Source organism: Trichoplusia ni, chromosome 21, assembly GCF_003590095.1.
Source record: "Trichoplusia ni isolate ovarian cell line Hi5 chromosome 21, tn1, whole genome shotgun sequence".
In the NCBI taxonomy this organism is placed as follows: domain Eukaryota; kingdom Metazoa; phylum Arthropoda; class Insecta; order Lepidoptera; family Noctuidae; genus Trichoplusia; species Trichoplusia ni.
The window spans coordinates 468,371-486,723 of NC_039498.1; the positions used below are offsets into that span (position 1 = coordinate 468,371).

Below are 18,353 nucleotides of genomic sequence, written 5' to 3' on the forward strand. Positions count from 1 at the left end.
GAATTAAAGCCTTAAATTACATTCTAATTATCCTCTTTAGAACCTCCTCGCACTACTGCCTAACTAAGTCTGTCAGATAAAGTTCTTGATGCCAATCTGGTAATTATTCGCTCTGTATAACTTTAAACTATGGTTAACTTTAAACCGTTACATCTTATCTATTGCAAAGCCTGTAGACAAGTAGAATAATTCTTCCCTCTAGCCAAGTGACAATGTATAAGAATGACATTACGTTTCGAACGTCAAAGGTCAAAGTCACGTGACTTTGACCTGTCATCTTAATACGCTCGAGCGTTATATTGTCGTTTATATTGACGCTAACGATTGTAGAAATGTAACTTGGCTAGAGGGTCTGTAATATAAAAGTCACATCACTTTTCGAGTTAGTTGGTTTGGCGTGGTGACCTAAAACGTCGTCATCCATGCATTCATTTTTTTTATTAACATGAAATAAGTTTGACATAAACTGTGCTGCATGCTGGTAATTTCTATTACCTACACGTATTACGCACACACTGTTTTCACATTTGAAATTTGTAATATGCGGGTACAACGTAATATGTGAAATGTAGTATTCAATAAAGATAACGGTTTATTATTTAATTATCTGAATGTAATGTAATACTGAATAGAAACGGTCCTTACGCGACAATCGACAAATATTCTGTAAACTAGCTGTTGCCCGCGACTTCGTCCCCGTGGATAGAAGATATGTTATGATTTATACCTGCCCTATTTTTTTCACATTTTCCATTGTATCTTCGCTCCTATTAGTCGCAGTGTAATGATATATAGCCTATAACCTTCCTCGATGAATGGTCTATTCAACACAAAAAGAATTTTTCGATTTGGACCAGTAGTTCCTGAGATTAGCGCGTTCAAACAAACAAACAAACTCTTCAGCTTTATATATTAGTACAGAAGTACAGATTACTTAGGAATTGACAAAAATGGAAACTATATTCCTTTACCACACATAAGGTTTAAATTCAATTCATCTCCATATACATTTGAGTGATCTAAAAGCGTTTTTCAAATCACATCTACATAGATTTTTCTTTCGATATTTTCCTTCACCATACACCGTTAAAAAACACCCTTTCTAGGTTAAAAACAAAAACAGAAAATTGCTACCTAATGCATCCAAATGATCTTTGAACCATCGATAAATCTTACAAATTATCATAACAATTGCATTCCAAATAATAAATTCTACATATAGTCAAATCGCCAACCGTTTTCTCCTCACCTATAGGTGAAATTCGACTATCGAAGAATGCATTTCTATAGGTCAGACAAAAGAAAGTCAAATTCTTCAATGACAAATGTACAGGTCATGCGAATTGACTTCAATTGGAGTCTACAGATAGATTTGGCTTTGTAGCTGACTTTTTTTCGTATTTGCTTGGACTAACATTCGCTATTTACAATAGGGATGATGACTGGGTACAAAAAGAAAAAATCTCATTAGTCCCTCAGTTAGATAATTGAAAAGTATGAGACACGTATTTTTTCCTTTTTCAGAAAAAATAGAATTGACAAAGATTAACTGCTTTAAAGTTTAGGAGAGGGGGCTTGTGACGTAACGATAGAGTAAAATTTATACTCAATCGTGACGTCACGCGTAAGTTTCATTGACTGTAATTTGGTCAATTTACGTTAGCTGGACAAATTAAAAATACCTATCCATTATTATACAAAAAACTACAAGATGGGCAATGCAAAAAAAAATTGTCATCATCCCTATTGCCGATATATGAATGGAAATTGGATTTAAATGCATTTTGCTAACACAATAATTGGAAATTCAGTGCGGTTCGGAACACTCGCTGTCAATACAATGTATTCTAATAAAAAAATTGATTTTCCAAAATGCTTAGGAGAATACGGAATAAGTCCAAACATTCATCGGCATTTGTAAATAGTGGTAGATTTATTTGAAAAACATGTCGACTTGACTTGGAATCTAGAGGTAAGTTTTGGTATATGACGTATTGACGTTGAACCCTATCTTCTGCATAGCTTTTACCAAAGTTAGTTTTTCATCGGTTTCCAGTCTAGCCAGATTCCATTGAATATCCTAGTATAGCCTAACTAATTTTAATGAATGTTTTTGTATTTACTGATAAATAAATGGAAAAAAATCTGTTCTATGTCAACATAAGAAAGTATCATTGTAATGTTTTATTAAAAACGGTTCAGTTATTTCGAAGTTACAAGATGTTTTGATTGCCACAATGCAAATGGCATTTAAGAACCGTACCTAATTGGTAGTATTTGGAAGTTATAGTTTTCTACTTTTACATTCGGCCTATTCAAAACGATGTTATAACAAATGAGTCATATTAGAAATCTTTCCAATAAATCGCTACCAAAAAAGCACAAAGTATTTTAACCAAAAAACAAATTCACTTTTTATTTTCTTCTCTATGCGTAATCGTATACGCAAAATCTGACATTCTTTTAAATAGGTGTCATGGCGGATAAAAATGGACGCCATAAATCAGATTTATGGGAAATATAGCTTGTATCGCATATTTTGAAATCCTATATGCACCCACACCATACTTTCCACCAAGAAAAGGCTCAGCCGGTGTCAACGACCTTAAAACCTGCTATCTGAGCTTATCTTAAGAAAGTCAATTGAATTCTTGCAAACGGAATAAAACCTTTACGTAAAATCACCAGGCTGTATAATTAAATATCGCGATCACGATAATAATAAAAACTTAAATTAAGTTCTTTTTGGTAAACGAACCTTTTTGAGGCTATCGGACTTATTTTATGAAGGAAGTTTATGGTTTTATCGTAATTATTACTGAACCAAATTTTTGTAACGGTTTTTAATATTCACAGTTTCACTTAATTTTTATCAGACAAAGTGAACTCATTTCCGCATATTTTAATTTTTAAAATCGATTTTTAAACTCGATTCAATTAAATAGTATACCATAAACAATAAACGTTAAAAACACCCTATCACTTTCAAATCGAAATTCAAAAACGAAAAAAAAACAAATTAAAAATAATATTTAAAAAAGAAAGTAGGTAGTTATATTTAGTAAGTGATAATAAAAAAAAGAATGTCATAGTTTCGAATCCACGTTCGTTTTGAAATCGGTCATCACCGGCGCTGGGTCGGAATCCGTACGGGACCGTGTTTCGATCATTTCACTGACCTACATTCACAACAACGGAACGTTAAGACGTCACCAAGATAACACAGACTAAAAACTTCTTTGTCCTTGAAATGATAGGTGGCTGTTATTTGAATTCCTTTGCCTGTATTTTTTTTTAATTAAAATGACTTTTTTATTTTGTGATTCGTATTTTTAAATTTCGTTATAATTTATGTCCAGTTATCAAGATTATTTATATAAACGCAAAATGATATAACAGTCCATTTTCATAAGCTTTAGATATTAAAAGAATACTATTAGTATGTTATTAAGTTGAATAAAATACACCTATGCCACACAAGAGTTATGATAAAAAGTGATTTATAGTTTTAAAACGCGTTTCCTTCAAGTATTCGTTAGCTACGGTCAAGAAGCTTTTCTACGATAAACGAGTTGATTTTATTTCTCAAGTACGGACCGCAGTAATAGGAAGAGCAACAACCTATGATTGCAGGGCCGTTATACCCGACCGTCTTGACCAAGCACTGATAAATTTAAAAAAAAAAACGGCAACTCTTTCAACCATATCTCCTTTCATTCATTCTCAAAAAGGAACGTTGAAATTCGAATTGTTATTCCAAACGCGATGCAACCTAATTTATATTATTTTTCGTAATGGCTACCGTACTAAATGCGCCAAATGTTTTCGAATAACATCGAACAGGGTCAACAGACAACGGTACGGAAATATTTTTTTTATATTTACCTGTTTAGCGGTCACCAAGACAAACTCTCACAATCACAGCGAACTCATTATCCACCGGCACTGAGGATTTAACAGTTATTCGTACTAAAAGCAATGATTAACAACTTAAGACATTCGTTTCAGGCTATTTCTTAGTTTCTTAAATAATATTTTATCCAAAATAAATAGTCTAAATATCGAACGTAACTTTTTAAACTTTTTGACAGTTTCGCGTGCGCGCGCTTTTAATTGTAACTTTTTTTGTTCGTTCGATGTAAGGCACAGGCGTTCACCGCGTCAGCCTTGACCGCTACACGGCTACGGTCTTACTGAACGAACTGTCTTACTGCAGTCGCGCTCGTCCTCCCCCGGCCATGTAAACAGCGTTGCCACAGAGACTCTACCCAGTTACATTGGAGATTTCTAGTTCGCAACAATTTGCATGAGGAAAATATATAAAACGGTTTTTGTACCCTTGCAGGCGTGTTACAAAAAGGTTTTATTAGAATTATTAATACTTACATTGAACTCACAGGTTTCACAGCTGTCCTAAATAAATTTCTTTTTTACCTAACAAAGAGGTTTTAGACCTGAACAATCAAATTGTTTTTGATATATTGGCACCGGGGTATTTTTGCGTTGTACCTGGCAACACAACATGTAAATTACTTTCCAACAGTTAGTTTTCGCTCGGTTGCACCGATTCCGGTCAGCTTTTATGTTTTTTTCTCAGCTTTAGCCCAGAAAGTAAGCTTATCGGTATGAGTAAACAACATTTGTATAAGTTATTTCAATAAAGGCTACTGATAAAACCAAAAGGTTTCAGAAAAAAAAGTTGACATCTTAAATATGTTAAGCTAAAGGCATTAGATAAAAAAATCCTTAAAAAAAGCTTGAATGAATCCTTAAAAAAAACAATCTTGATATTTCTTTTTGTCTAAAAACTCGGTTTAAAAACAAACCGTAACTACAAACCAATGTAAAATAACAGTTAAGACTACCAAATCAAACCCTGTAATGATGCAAACGATAAAGATCTGAGCAAAATATGACAACAAACAGTCAAATAGGTAATATCGACACACAAGTTTAATTGATTTTAATAGTAGGTTAACAGCAAGTCGGGCCTCGATTTTCATTTTTAGTATTTGTTGTAGAGGCAACGAGATAAAACATCTGTGAAGAATTCATGAGGTACAGATAGACGGATAAACGGCGGTGCCTCAGCAATAGGGTCCCATTTATATCCCTCGGCTACCTAACCACAAAAACACCATCACTAAGCAGCAAAATATTAATTTTTCTATCAGTATACTTACTCATCGAAAAATTAATTCGACTATCCTTCCACAAATTGAATGATGACTTCATTATATTATAGTAAGATTATGTAAGATAGCCGCTACAATTCTTTTTTTGACATTCGTATAAAAAGCAGAATAATATAATATTACTAGCTGTTGCCCGCGACTTCGTCCCCGTGGGTAGAAGATATAAGTTATGATTTATACCTGCCCTGTTTTTTTCACATTTTCCATTGTATTTTCGCTCCTATTAGTCGCAGCGTGATGGTTTATAGCCTAAAGCCTTTCTCGATGAATGGTCTATTCAACACAAAAAGATTTTTTCATTTTGGACCAGTAGTTCCTGAGATTAGCGCGTTCAAACAAACAAACTCTTTAGCTTTATATATTAGTATAGAAGTATAGATTATAGTTGCGGAAGATGAACGCCGTGAAACTGTCAAGTTTAAACTACTGCAATAATATTGCTTAGAGAAGAGATAGCACCTCAGAAATCTATATAAATAACGTAGATATTTATTAACGGTTCACTCACACGGATTTATTGGACTAGTTCCCGATCAACGCCGAGACAGTTCATGATTAAGGACTCCGGTTGGATTTGCAGTCGAGCTATCACGTTAAATATGCGTGAGTGAACCGAATATTATAATAATAACTAGCTGACCAAGCAAACGTTGTTAAGCCATATAAAAAAGGGTATGAAAAAAAAACAGATGTCTAATACTCAGACCTACACAATAGGCACACAAAATTTCATGACTATCGATCGAGCCGTTTCGGAGGAATTCAATTACATACATCGTGTCACGAGAATATAGTCAATATCGTAACATACCTAACTGCATTCTGTTAGTCAAAAACAATAAAACTGTCCACAGTTAATTGTTTTACTTTCAGAGCTGTCACGAAAGATAGAATTTTTACTCATAAAAAAACTGTCTACTTTTAGTCCACATCGCAAATGGGCCGACAAATTCCGACCAATAGTTTTCGCAAGTAATTAATTATAACGGTTTATTTTAGAATGATTTAGCAGCAATACCAGGTCAGGTGGTTTTGTAAAGTAAAGGTCTATGCTCGACCTATATTTATTTTTCTTTTGTTGAAAAAACGATTCTCTTACTAATAAACAACGGTCTTATCTAGAAACCCTAATCCTTGTGTTGTGGGTTGTTGTACAAACATTCAAATCACGTGGACAAGACTCCCAGACTCAAAACAAGGATTCATGGATTGCATAAACGCTGGTCCTTACGCAAGGATCGAATTTACGACAAGGTTTGGCGTGGTCACCTACCTATACACACGACGTTTAGTAACGTACCTATTAATAGAAAATTAAAATCTAAATAGTTAAGAACTGGTGGGTGCCTTTGAAAGCCCATGTGACTTGAATGTTAGTGAAACTCGCCACGACACAAGGTTTATATTCCTTAGTGCGGGAGCCATTAATAACCGCCTATCAATACGCGACATACTATTATATAATCTCCGTAAGACAATCAGAGGCAGCTTTTAATCCTCCAGGATAAACGGAAGGGAGTATCAGACTCTCAATGACCGATCCACGTTTCTTCCCCTGCCCTTTGCATACTGGGGTTACGGTAACCTTTTCCCGCTACCCCGGCAGGCATCACATCTCTATAATATAATATATCCGGGGACAACTCACACACGGTTATCTGATCCCAAGCTAAGCAGAGCTTGTGTTATGGTAACCAGATAACTGATAAACTTACTTATATATTTCTAAATACATACATATTATAGATAAATTACACCCAGACACAGAAAAAATGATCGTGCTCATCACACAAACATTTGTTCTGGATGGGAATCGAACCCACGACCTCCGGTATAGCAGTCAGGGTCACTCACCACTAGACCAACAGGCCAGTCTATCGAACACTACCGCGCCGCGGCACCGTCCCGCTCGGGCCTAGTCCTGATCAGGTGGTGAACTGCTCGTTACTTAACGCCGGATAGGAGTCATCACATGGCTCCCGACGACGCCCGGAGTCTGCCACGGCGTCAGGTCAGGCTCTGTGTTTCGCGTGTTCAGCTACAGCACCTATGAACTTTCCAAGGGTTTGTAAATTAAAGCCTAATCAGAAGAGAAAGTACGATTTAAACTCTGACGCGAAGCCCTTCAGCGAAGTGTCATTTTGAAAATCCTGCCATTGCTATTGACGCCAACGATTGTAGTTAGAAGTATTACTTAGATGGGGAGAGAGAGAGAGAGGGATAATAACAAAAAACGCTACACTATTCCTTACAAAAAGGCTCAAAGTAAACACTGCGCTTGGGTAACAATAAATGGATTTGTGGTTACCCGCCTCTTAATCTCAAAGTTATTTATTACCCACCAACAAAAAACAATACATAGTTCCTTTAACCTTTTTTTGCGGAAATAGAAATACATTATCTGTGATAATTTCAACTAGGTATCTAATTATCAACCACGGTTTATGAGATACAGCATGGTGACGGACGGACGGACACACTGACAGCGGAGCCTCAGTAATGAAGTACCGTTTGAGTACGGAACCAAACATTGAAAGTTAAAAATATCTAATTATGAACATTGAATAACAAAAAATACAACTCGTCTAGATATTTCACGCAAAGAATAAGGAGGTCAATTACAAATCGATGGTAAAGCCTTAGAATTAAAAAAACAATAAGTGTGTCAGTAATGTAGAACAAAAGCTTGTGATTCAAACGGCCCAGTTACGCACTGTTTCATACGAATCGATTTATTTTTGTTTAAAAATAATTAACTCTGAAAGCAATAATCAATTAAAACTGTAATTAGCTACGCTGGTTGGCAACAGAATTTCTTTACCAAACTCTATGATTGTGAACTTAAAGTTTCCTTTCTATGGGGTTCAAATATCGCCGGTTTCTCACTATTCCAAGTTTGACAGAGTCGCGATTTCCTTTTAGAGCACGTGCCAAAAGTAGGGCTTCCACACTATACGTCTATAATCCTACGTGAACTTAGACACAATAAAATTAGTGAAGAAAATATAAATATATGTTTGTTTACTTAGAAAATAAAATTGGGCACCATTTATATTATGAATAATAACTAGTAACTAAGTAATTTATTTCGTTTTCTCAATGCATTTCTAAACGAAATATGTCAAAAAAATTAGCGAGCGTCGAACGTAATATTGCAAGAGAGTTCATTTTCGGTCAGACAGCTGTCATCGACTGTCAAAATAAACAAAAATCATACCAGTGAAAATTATTACAAATTTTCAAATAAAATTACAATGAAATAATAAAAATAAACACGTTTGAACAGTAACAGAGGCTGTTTACTAATTAATAAGGTTAGTTGGCTGAATATTTTAATTGAAATACCTTAGCTTTTATAAAAAAAAGTTGAGCACGTGTCAACGCGCTTATATTTTATAACCATGCTTAAATTTTATTGATGTAATTTTAATATAATGTAGACAATAGTGCAATGGAGACTGTTTTCTATCATATATCCTAGTATACTCTTGAAATAAAGATAAAAATATTATAACCTAAAACTTTAGCTTTTCTTTTCCGTGCAATTCCTACTATTTATTTAGTTATTTATCGAATTTATTTCCTTTCTAGACCAAGTTATTGATAGACGTATATTTAATATTGTCCAAGGATATAGATTTTTCAATATTATATCCCAACTACATTCATGAGAATCTAAAAATAATGATTTCTCTGCATCTCCCTCCAACAGATTAAAATATGTCCTCCCTTTCTCAGGCTTCAAGCTACCAAATACAATTAAAATCGGCTCAACATCATATAGAAAATGGATTTTAACATAGTAACTCAATTACTTTCTAAGAATAATATTCCAATCACTAATCTAAAAGGATTTGTTAAAAAGAGTATTCACAACAAACAAATACTATTTATATACAGTACAAGAAATTAAAATATACTTTTTTTATGGTTTTCAGCATGGACGTCATACTGAAACCAGCTTCGGCCACTACAAAAAAATTAAAACGGAAATCTAGGGCAAAAGTAACTACCTCGGAACCAAAAAATATAAAGTTGAATACGTCGGACGCACTATCGATAACAACTTTGAAACCAGTAAAACCAGTTAAAGATGAAAAACAGGCAGAATTTGAGGAGTTCAGCAAAAGATACCCGATATTGAAAAACCAAGAATTAGTAGACAGGTTTCTGAAGGTACCAATGACAAATAACCAAAAGGGTAAGGATAATTTCAATGTCTTAATTTTATCTAATATATAAAATTCCCGTGTCACGATGTTAGTTACCGTACTCCTCCGAAACTGTTCGACCGATTTTTATGAAATTTTGTATACATATTGGGTAGGTCTGAGCATAGAACAACATCTATTCTTCATACCCTTATGTGACAAGGGTGGCCCGCACTAAAATTTATTCTTTTATTTTTTGGACGAATTTGTTTGTTTTTATTTTTTTTATAATGTGGCATTAAAAATACATACAACTAGATAAAAAAAATCGGCAAAACAACGCTTGCTGGGTCAGCTAGTATTGTATAAAAAAGACAGTTTTATTCAACTAACAGACTTTGTATTGATTAAGTAAAAGGTAAATGGGTGTTTTTTCAGTTAGAAACACCTCTATAGAAATAAAGTGTTTGTCAAAGTTGCAATCCAGCCTCAAAATACCAGCTTGCATCGACAAATGACTATATTAATTCTTTTGCTTCAAAAAAACACATAAAAAAAAAATATGCCAAATGCATTTGACATCTTAAAGCCATGGACAAACACACCCAGACCAACTCAAGCATTTGTGGTTCACATGTGGACACAAATGTTTGTCCTGAGCAGAGGTCGAACCCGCTACACATTGCTCACATTGGATATGGAGTGTTGACTCTTACCACTTTGCCATGACTAATTTAAAAGTAGTTCTGTTGTTAACCCACATAACCTCAATTTTATAGGTCGCATCCGTCAGGCAGTACGAGACTCCCTGAATGGAACATCCAACGTCCTCGTCCCAGAAATAATCCACAGCAAAATACAATCCATACTCCGTAGCTCAGACAACCTAACAGATTCTGAACTCCGACGTATTAGAATTCTGTACAACCTTTTAAAAACCGCTTTGAAAGGGGAGAAAGTAGCAAGTGAGACGGTTAAACCCAAGGTGGAACAGGTTAAGAGCAAGAGGAAGGTTGAAGAAGACAGTCCGAAGGTTAAAGAGGTAGTTAAGAAAAAGAAAGAAGAGAAACATGAGCCTCGGGAACAGCTCGTCAAGAGGGTTAAGGGTCCAAAGAGATATGTTGTGTTTCTTGGTAACTTGCCACTTGATATTGACAAGGAAAAGGTGATTATGATTTTTTGGCTTTTAATCTGTGTTGTAATCACCATCATACAGTGAAGAAGTGTGGTGACCAATGTACAAACCCACTGTATAAGGGAAGAGGCCGATAAGAGAGAGATAATTAATTTCACATGAATTGATATTATACACCAAAAAAGTTGTTTAGTACAGCAATGCCAACTAAATTAAATTTTAATTAGGATGTAATTTAAAATAATCACAGCAGAGAAGGGTTATAAAAATAGATCAAATGTGATTTCATGTTGTGTTCAAATCTGAGCCATATGGTATAAGTTCGATAACTTTAATTAACAAAAAAAAACCAATGCTCAATGCAATTGAAACTGATTAAGTAAGAGACGGTTTCGCGACAACCGTATAACCGTATAGCTCGGTTTTTATTTTTCTACTTGTTGCTCTAGTGGCAACAGAAATATAGGCTGTGAAAATTTTAACTGTTGAGCTTTTTTAACTAATGAATGAATATATTCTTTATTGTACACCATAGAATAAAATCAACGAAATTAACAGCATACAGTGTAAGTAATGTTACAATTGAGGTCTTATCGCTAATAGCGAGTACCTTACCACATGTAATTGAGAGAGTTTGTCTGTCTGTTTGCAGATCATGAACCACTTCTCAGAGATGAACGAGCACATCATTGATATCCGTCTGCCGAAGAATGCAGAGAACAAGAAGAGTGCTATAGCATACTTGGAACTCAGTAATGAACCCAGCTATGAGGTAATTTCATTTTAAATTAGATGTTTCGCCTACTATAAATAGAAAATGACCTTAGAGGCATATAAAATCGGGATAGTAATTATCTTTTTTGGGAGGTTTGTTGCGTCGTTTCTTCTCTCACAGCAAAAGCACTTACGAAGCGGCGAAACTGGGTGCTGTCCAATGTAATCTGACCTTCAAAAAGCGCTATTTAGTAGCCTTATCTGAATAATTGTTTTTGATGGGCCGAGTACTTGGTTAATACTCCGTGAACGTATGTTACTTGTAACGTAATCTGCGTATGATTTTGAACCGAGTAACTCGTCGGATACTTGATCGATATTGAGCCGAAAAACTCAGTTATCGTTACTCGTCTCATCTCTGGTTATAATCTATCTGTGTATCAAGTTTTGTCTAAACCGGTTCAGTGGTTTTTTGCGTGAAAGAGTAACAAACATCTATACATCCACTCCTAAAAAAAAACATTCGCGTTTATAATATTATCAGTATCTATTAAAAGGAAATAACAAGCTGAATTAGTGAACTCGTAAACATTCTATGCTGAGTGATACGTATGGCAGTATAGTATCATCATTATTTCAGCCTAGTTGGTCTTTACATCTATTCCAGATTTACTTCCTAATGAATACCCCACATGAAGCTTCTAAGAAAAGGAAGCGCTGAAGTTTTTTTTTAATTTTTCTTGCTTTTTTTTTTACCTTATAGTTTGCGCTGTCAAAGCATCATTCGATGCTCGGAAGTAAAAGGATAAATGTTCTTTACACGGCGCCGAAGAAGGGGAAAGTGTCGAAGGCTAACGCTAAGGTATGATTGTAACTTCCTATCTTATCTCACATATAAAAAGTCTCGTGTCACGGTACGAAATTGAATTCCTCTGAAAGGGCTCGACCGATTCTCATGAACTTTTGTGCGTTTATTGCCCCCTAGTGTTTTTCTTTCTGTTTGTAATTTTGTATGTTATAATGTTTTTTTCTGCACCATGGCAAATCGATGTTTTCTGGGTCTAACAAAAGCATTCTAACCAATCCAGTCATTATGGAGGAATTCACAGGAACTAGATGAACCCGTTGCAAAAAGATAGTTTTGAATGAACCCCTTACAAAAAATGTTTTTCTTTCTTTTATCCAGGGTAAATCAGCGAAACTAATAGCTCTGCAGAAGTCTGGGAAGCTGGTGGGCAGTCTCCCGCTGGCCAAGAAGCGCAGCCAACGCCGGCTGAAGAAAAAGCAGGCCGAAGCCAAGCTGACAGCAAACGCTGTGTAGTTGTACTATAGTACCTAATATACTGAGTATTTTGTTCTAACTTGTTGTTTTATTGGGGTACCGTATGCAAGGGGTAACAACGGAACCCTATTACTGAGGCACGTCCGTTCGACTGGCCGTCACCAGGGTTTATTTCATTAATGGTGATAGCTAGGCAGGAATTTTTGGCGCAATGGAGAAAAATTATGATAGTGACTTTTTACGTTGCGCGCGCACGCCAACACCTGAAATTCAACATCATGAAGTATGTCTTAGGTGGCATGAAAATCGATAACTATGATCGATTCCATATACGACGGTCGATGGTGATAGTATTAACTAATAATTTATTAATTAAATAAATTATTTTTGATTAATATTAATATTTATTGTTAATCACTACTCTGTTTGGTTATTTTTTCTACATACCTACGAATTTTTTTTAACTTCTAACGCGTGTACATAAGTACATACACTTTTTTACAAATGATTTATTTCTGCTGCCGTTTATAACGACGATTAACGATGCTTAAAATCGATCTTTATTTGTAGTATATGCTTATGCTGCGCCCACCCCAAATGATAATTGGGATAAGGGCAGGGGAATGATGACTTATGCTACGGTCATCTTTAGCCTATTTCTACGATACTCTACCTACACGTAATGGCAAAGTGCGAGTCGCGCGGCCGACTGAGTATGGCCCGTTTTTACTATCCTTGATTGATTGATCAATATAAACTAAAATAATGGTATGATCTCTAACTTTATAATCGAGTCATCTCTTACTCTGGAGCTCGCCGGGTGTCACCCTTGCGAATATAGAGACGTGTACTAGCTTTCATAAATGTGATATTTGCACACAGGATGAGCTTTAGAAATTATCAGAAGAAGCTTGAATTATAGCAGCCTCGTTAATGGCACCCTACCGTGGGGCGAAATTACTGACTATTATCGTTTACTTATAATTATACGAAAGTGGTTAATACAAAAAAAAACATCAAGTTGTCTTAGCTTGGTAATAGAAAAACTTCGACGCATTTTTTTCCTATGATATTCATAGTTTTCATTAGGTATCAAGCGGGCCCAAACTCGATGGAGTTTTGTCGTTTATAATAGCGGAGCCTTTCGAACAGCTTCAGCATAAAATCGGCCTCTTGTGAACATATTATTGCATTGTCATTCAAACAATTGATGAATAAGTTTTTAATTCAAGTAGACCTTTTTTAGGCTCTTTCATAACGTTAATGTGACTATAATGTCAAAATAACCGGCAAGAAAGTCTTAATAACTTTTTCATAAATATAAAAAATACATTATTGAGAATGCAGTAACAACGCATATTACCAAAACTAGGAAAAGGCCAAATAAATAAGACACTATGTAATGCAATCATGGAATAAAATTAAAAAACCTGAAATTCGTACATTTTAATAAGATTTACCCTGTTGCTGCGTGCTAAAACTATAGCAAAAACAAAATAAAGTACATACCTAAATATTAGAACCATGACCATAAATATGTAGTCCTAATGTCGGTGAAAATGTCAGGCAAAGTTTCAGTTTCGGAAACTGCAAATTGAACTCACAAGATTCGATTACAAAGAGTCAGGTAAAACGAGACTAAAAAAGGCAGAAAAACAAACAAATATATTAATAGAAATATTTGTTTGTTTCTCTACCTTTTTTAAAAGATTTAAAATAATAATATCCTGGTCCTGAGCAATGAGGCCGAATACCAGAAATTTAGTTGTTTCAATATGTTTTTTTTTATTTAAACCCCAGATACGATTCGTTCTTCTTCTGGCCGACAAATGTCTGTTAATTTCATAATCATCACAGTATATTTACCAACACTTGTAGGTAAAATCATTGACTGTTCGTGTATTAATAATAAATAGACGAATCACCTGGCTCAGGGCTGAGTCTCAACGGATCGTAGCAGATCTACTCTACCGCTTACAACACCCCGCCAGGGACGGAAGTCGTCTGCAGACTATTCCGAGTCCCGACATCGAACTGAGCTACGTCCGGAGCTGCGGAGCCGTGACGCGCACGTGTGACGTGACGCGCGTCGCTCTCCGCGCCCCCACGGGCTTCGACGCCGCGCCTCACGCGGTGAAGCGCGACTAGTACAGTCACATCGCTAGAGCCTCTCGACTCCCGGGTCTCCAAACTTATCCTTGCCGGATTTGACTAGATGGATTTCTCTCTTAGATGCGTTCAGAGATGCTTCCGCGGATGTAGCTTCGCACCACCGGCCGTTCGACCGAGTGCATGAACCAAATGTCCGACACCGTTGTTATTGTGGGACTAAACGGTACTACTATCGCAACGACCGGCCATCAGTAGGGTAAAACTGACCTGTCTCACGACGGTCTAAACCCAGCTCACGTTCCCTGTTAGTGGGTGAACAATCCAACACTTTGTAATTTTCGCTTCACAATGATAGGAAGAGCCGACATCGATGGATCAAAAAGCAACGTCGCTCAGATCGCTCAGCTGCCACAAACCAGTTATCCCTGTGGTAACTTTTCTGGCACATCTTGCTAAAAACTCTTTACGCAAGACGATCGATAGGCCGTGCTTTCGCAGTCCCCGTGCGTACTGAACATCAGGATCAAGCCAGCTTTTGCCCTTTTGCTCTACGCGAGGTTTCTGTCCTCGCTGAGCTGGCCTTAGGACACCTGCGTTATTCTTTGACAGGTGTACCGCCCCAGTCAAACTCCCCGCCTGGCGCTGTCCTCGGACTGGATCACGCGGGGAGCTCACACTCCACACGTTTGGCTCCAGAAAACATTGCGCCGCCGGAACATCGACCGCGCTCCGTCTCCACTCAACCGAGTGAGCGAGGAAACATACGAGAGTAGTGGTATTCCAACGGCAGCCGCGCAAGCGACCTCCCACTTTACTACACCTCTCGTGTCTCCTTGCAACGCCAAACTAGAGTCAAGCTCAACAGGGTCTTCTTTCCCCGCTGATTCTCCCAAGCCCGTTCCCTTGGCAGTGGTTTCGCTAGATAGTAGATAGGGACAGTGGGAATCTCGTTAATCCATTCATGCGCGTCACTAATTAGATGACGAGGCATTTGGCTACCTTTGAAGAGTCATAGTTACTCTTGCCGTTTACCCGCGCTTGCTTGAATTTCTTCACGTTGACATTCAGAGCACTGGGCAGAAATCACATTGCGTCAACACCCGCGAGGACCATCGCAATGCTTTGTTTTAATTAGACAGTCGGATTCCCTTTGTCCGTGCCAGTTCTGAGCTGACCGTTACACGGCGGTCGACGAGCACTGTATCAACAGCACGTATTGTGCCGTCGACAGTGCTACCAGCTTGGAAGATCTGCAAACGTGCGGGTCGCGGCTCTGGTATCTACACTCGCACCAATAGAGGAGCGAGAGCATCACCAGATGCCACGCCAACAACATTCACTTCTCGGCCGAGCTCGACACGCCCCGGTCCTCAGAGCCAATCCTTATTCCGAAGTTACGGATCCAATTTGCCGACTTCCCTTACCTACGTTATTCTATCGACTAGAGGCTCTTCACCTTGGAGACCTGCTGCGGATATGGGTACGAACCGGCGCGACACCTCCACGTACATCCCTCACCTGAATTTTCAAGGTCCGCAGAGAGTATCCGGACACCACTCACGTGCGGTGCTCTTCGCGCTCCGAACCGCATCTCCCTGCTATAGGATTCCGCGGTACTCGAGCGCTCAGGCAGAAAAGAAATCTCTTCCCAGACCTCTCGGCGGCGTCTTCAGGCCACTTTGGGTTGCCCCGTCGAACACTCGCCGAAGCGAGGGAACGCTTGTCGAAACGGTTCCGCTGCCGGGTTCCGGAATATAAACCGGATTCCCTTTCGCTCGAAGGGCGTTATTTATCACGCGCTGTGACTTTCGTCCGGTGCAATCTAAACACGCCGCATCGACATCAGATTTCTCTTAGAGCTTAGGATCGACTGACTCGCGTCCAACCACTGTTCGCGCGAAACCCTTCTCCACGTCAGTCCTCCAGGGCCTCGCCGGAGTATTTGCTACTACCACCAAGATCTGCACCGACGGAGGCTCCAGGCAGGCTCACGCCCAGACCCTTCCGCGCTCTCCGCCGCGCACGTCCTACTCGTTAAGGCTTAATGACGTCACGAAGTCGTCTCTCTGGCCGTTAACGGTAGTGTATCGGCAAAACGCTTAGCGCCATCCATTTTCAGAGCAAGGTACTCCTATTCAGGTGAGTTGTTACACACTCCTTAGCGGATGCCGACTTCCATGGCCACCGACCTGGTGTCTCCGGTACCTTACGTCTTTTGCGTAACGTTCAGCGTTTTTTGGGCGCCTTAACACTACGTTTGGTTCATCCCACAGCGCCAGTTCTGCTTACCAAAATTGGCCCACTTGGCACCGTCATCAGACCCCCGGCTTCATCGGTAAGCCGGGGAACTCACCCATTTAAAGTTTGAGAGTAGGTTGAAGACGTTTCGCCTCCAAAGCCTCTAATCATTCGCTTTACCGGATGAGACTGATCAAATCGACGCCAGCTATCCTGAGGGAAACTTCGGACGGAACCAGCTACTAGATGGTTCGATTAGTCTTTCGCCCCTATACCCAGTTCCGACGATCGATTTGCACGTCAGAATCGCTACGGTCCTCCATCCAGGTTTCCCTGGACTTCGACCTGACCAGGCATAGTTCACCATCTTTCGGGTCCCAGCGTGTATGCTCACAGCGCACCTGCATTCACGGATTGGAAACGAGGCGCCTCGGGATTGCGGGAGGTCGACCTAGACCAACGCTCCATCATCCCTCAGTGCACAATTGCACCTTCACTTTCGTTACGCCTTTCATTTTAAAATATCAATGACTCGCATACATGCTAGACTCCTTGGTCCGTGTTTCAAGACGGGTCCTGTGAGTGCCCGAAACTGAATGATCGCAGACAGAGTCGTGCACAGTCCGAGACAACTCGGCAGCGAGCAGCAGCGCCGCTGTCTACGTCCGCACTCCGGCGTATCATAGAGCAGGGCGCGGCTTGCGTCGGGCCGGACGCGTCTTAACGCGTGCACGATACGTTAGCTACCGTTCGACAGCCAGTCCGTAACCGTCACGGTCTCACCACAACCGTGAGGAAGGGGTGAGGCGTACTTCCGAACAGCACTTAGACTGGCATCGAACGGGTCGCGATTTATTACTAAGAGAGAAGTGCACATCGTCTACACAGCGCCTTTGGCAGCGACTCGTGTTCAGGACATCAAGTTACGCGTCCGTGCGTCGCAGACGATGGTGAATCTCTCCGTTCGTTCATTCGAGTTTCACAGGTTTACCCCTGAACGGTTTCACGTACTCTTGAACTCTCTCTTCAAAGTTCTTTTCAACTTTCCCTCACGGTACTTGTTCGCTATCGGTCTCGCGGTCATATTTAGCCTTAGATGGAGTTTACCACCCACTTAGGGCTGCACTCTCAAGCAACCCGACTCTAAGGAGAGTCCCTCTCGCCGCGATCCTCTGTCGCTACGGGCCTGCCACCCTCTGTGGGGAGCGGCCGCATTCAAGACGAACTTGGACATGAGAAGCCGCCACAAGAAAACGGGACCTCCCGAACACCACATCTCCCGCCGCCTGCACGACGCCGGGATTCAGTGCTGGGCTTCTTTCCTGTTCGCTCGCCGCTACTAAGGAAATCCTGGTTAGTTTCTTTTCCTCCGCTTACTAATATGCTTAAATTCGGCGGGTGATCCTCCCTGATCTGAGGCCGACATCGAGTGAGGCAGATGTCTGAAACATTTCAACTGCCTTCTGATACATACAACGAGCTACCAGCCGTTCAGGTCACTTTTTCCACAACGAACAATGTTCGAA

At 39.1% G+C, this 18,353-nt stretch overlaps 1 protein-coding gene and 1 non-coding gene across 2 annotated transcripts; one reads left to right on the plus strand and one right to left on the minus strand.

The window, feature by feature from the left end:
- The first annotated feature begins 8,870 nt into the window (after positions 1-8,870).
- On the plus strand, positions 8,871-12,556 carry LOC113504068 (nucleolar protein 6-like). The gene is made up of 6 exons (XM_026886160.1): positions 8,871-8,997; positions 9,134-9,396; positions 10,126-10,511; positions 11,134-11,253; positions 11,959-12,057; positions 12,382-12,556. The coding sequence occupies exons 2-6, from the start codon at positions 9,135-9,137 to the stop codon at positions 12,514-12,516; spliced, it is 1,002 nt and encodes a 333-aa protein (XP_026741961.1). The 5' UTR covers positions 8,871-8,997; position 9,134; the 3' UTR covers positions 12,517-12,556.
- Positions 12,557-14,393: 1,837 nt separating this feature from the next.
- Positions 14,394-18,249, minus strand: LOC113504350. Its single transcript, XR_003401560.1, has one exon. It is a non-coding gene; the product is annotated as a large subunit ribosomal RNA (ribosomal RNA).
- Positions 18,250-18,353: the final 104 nt, after the last annotated feature.

Bases quoted from the DNA above. Each gene is read 5' to 3' on its own strand.
- LOC113504068 (XM_026886160.1), top strand. From the start codon at position 9,135: ATGGACGTCATACTGAAACCAGCTTCGGCCACTACAAAAAAATTAAAA. The intron at 9,397-10,125 runs GTAAGGATAATT...TCAATTTTATAG, and splicing joins AATGACAAATAACCAAAAGG to GTCGCATCCGTCAGGCAGTA. The intron at 10,512-11,133 runs GTGATTATGATT...GTCTGTTTGCAG, and splicing joins TTGATATTGACAAGGAAAAG to ATCATGAACCACTTCTCAGA.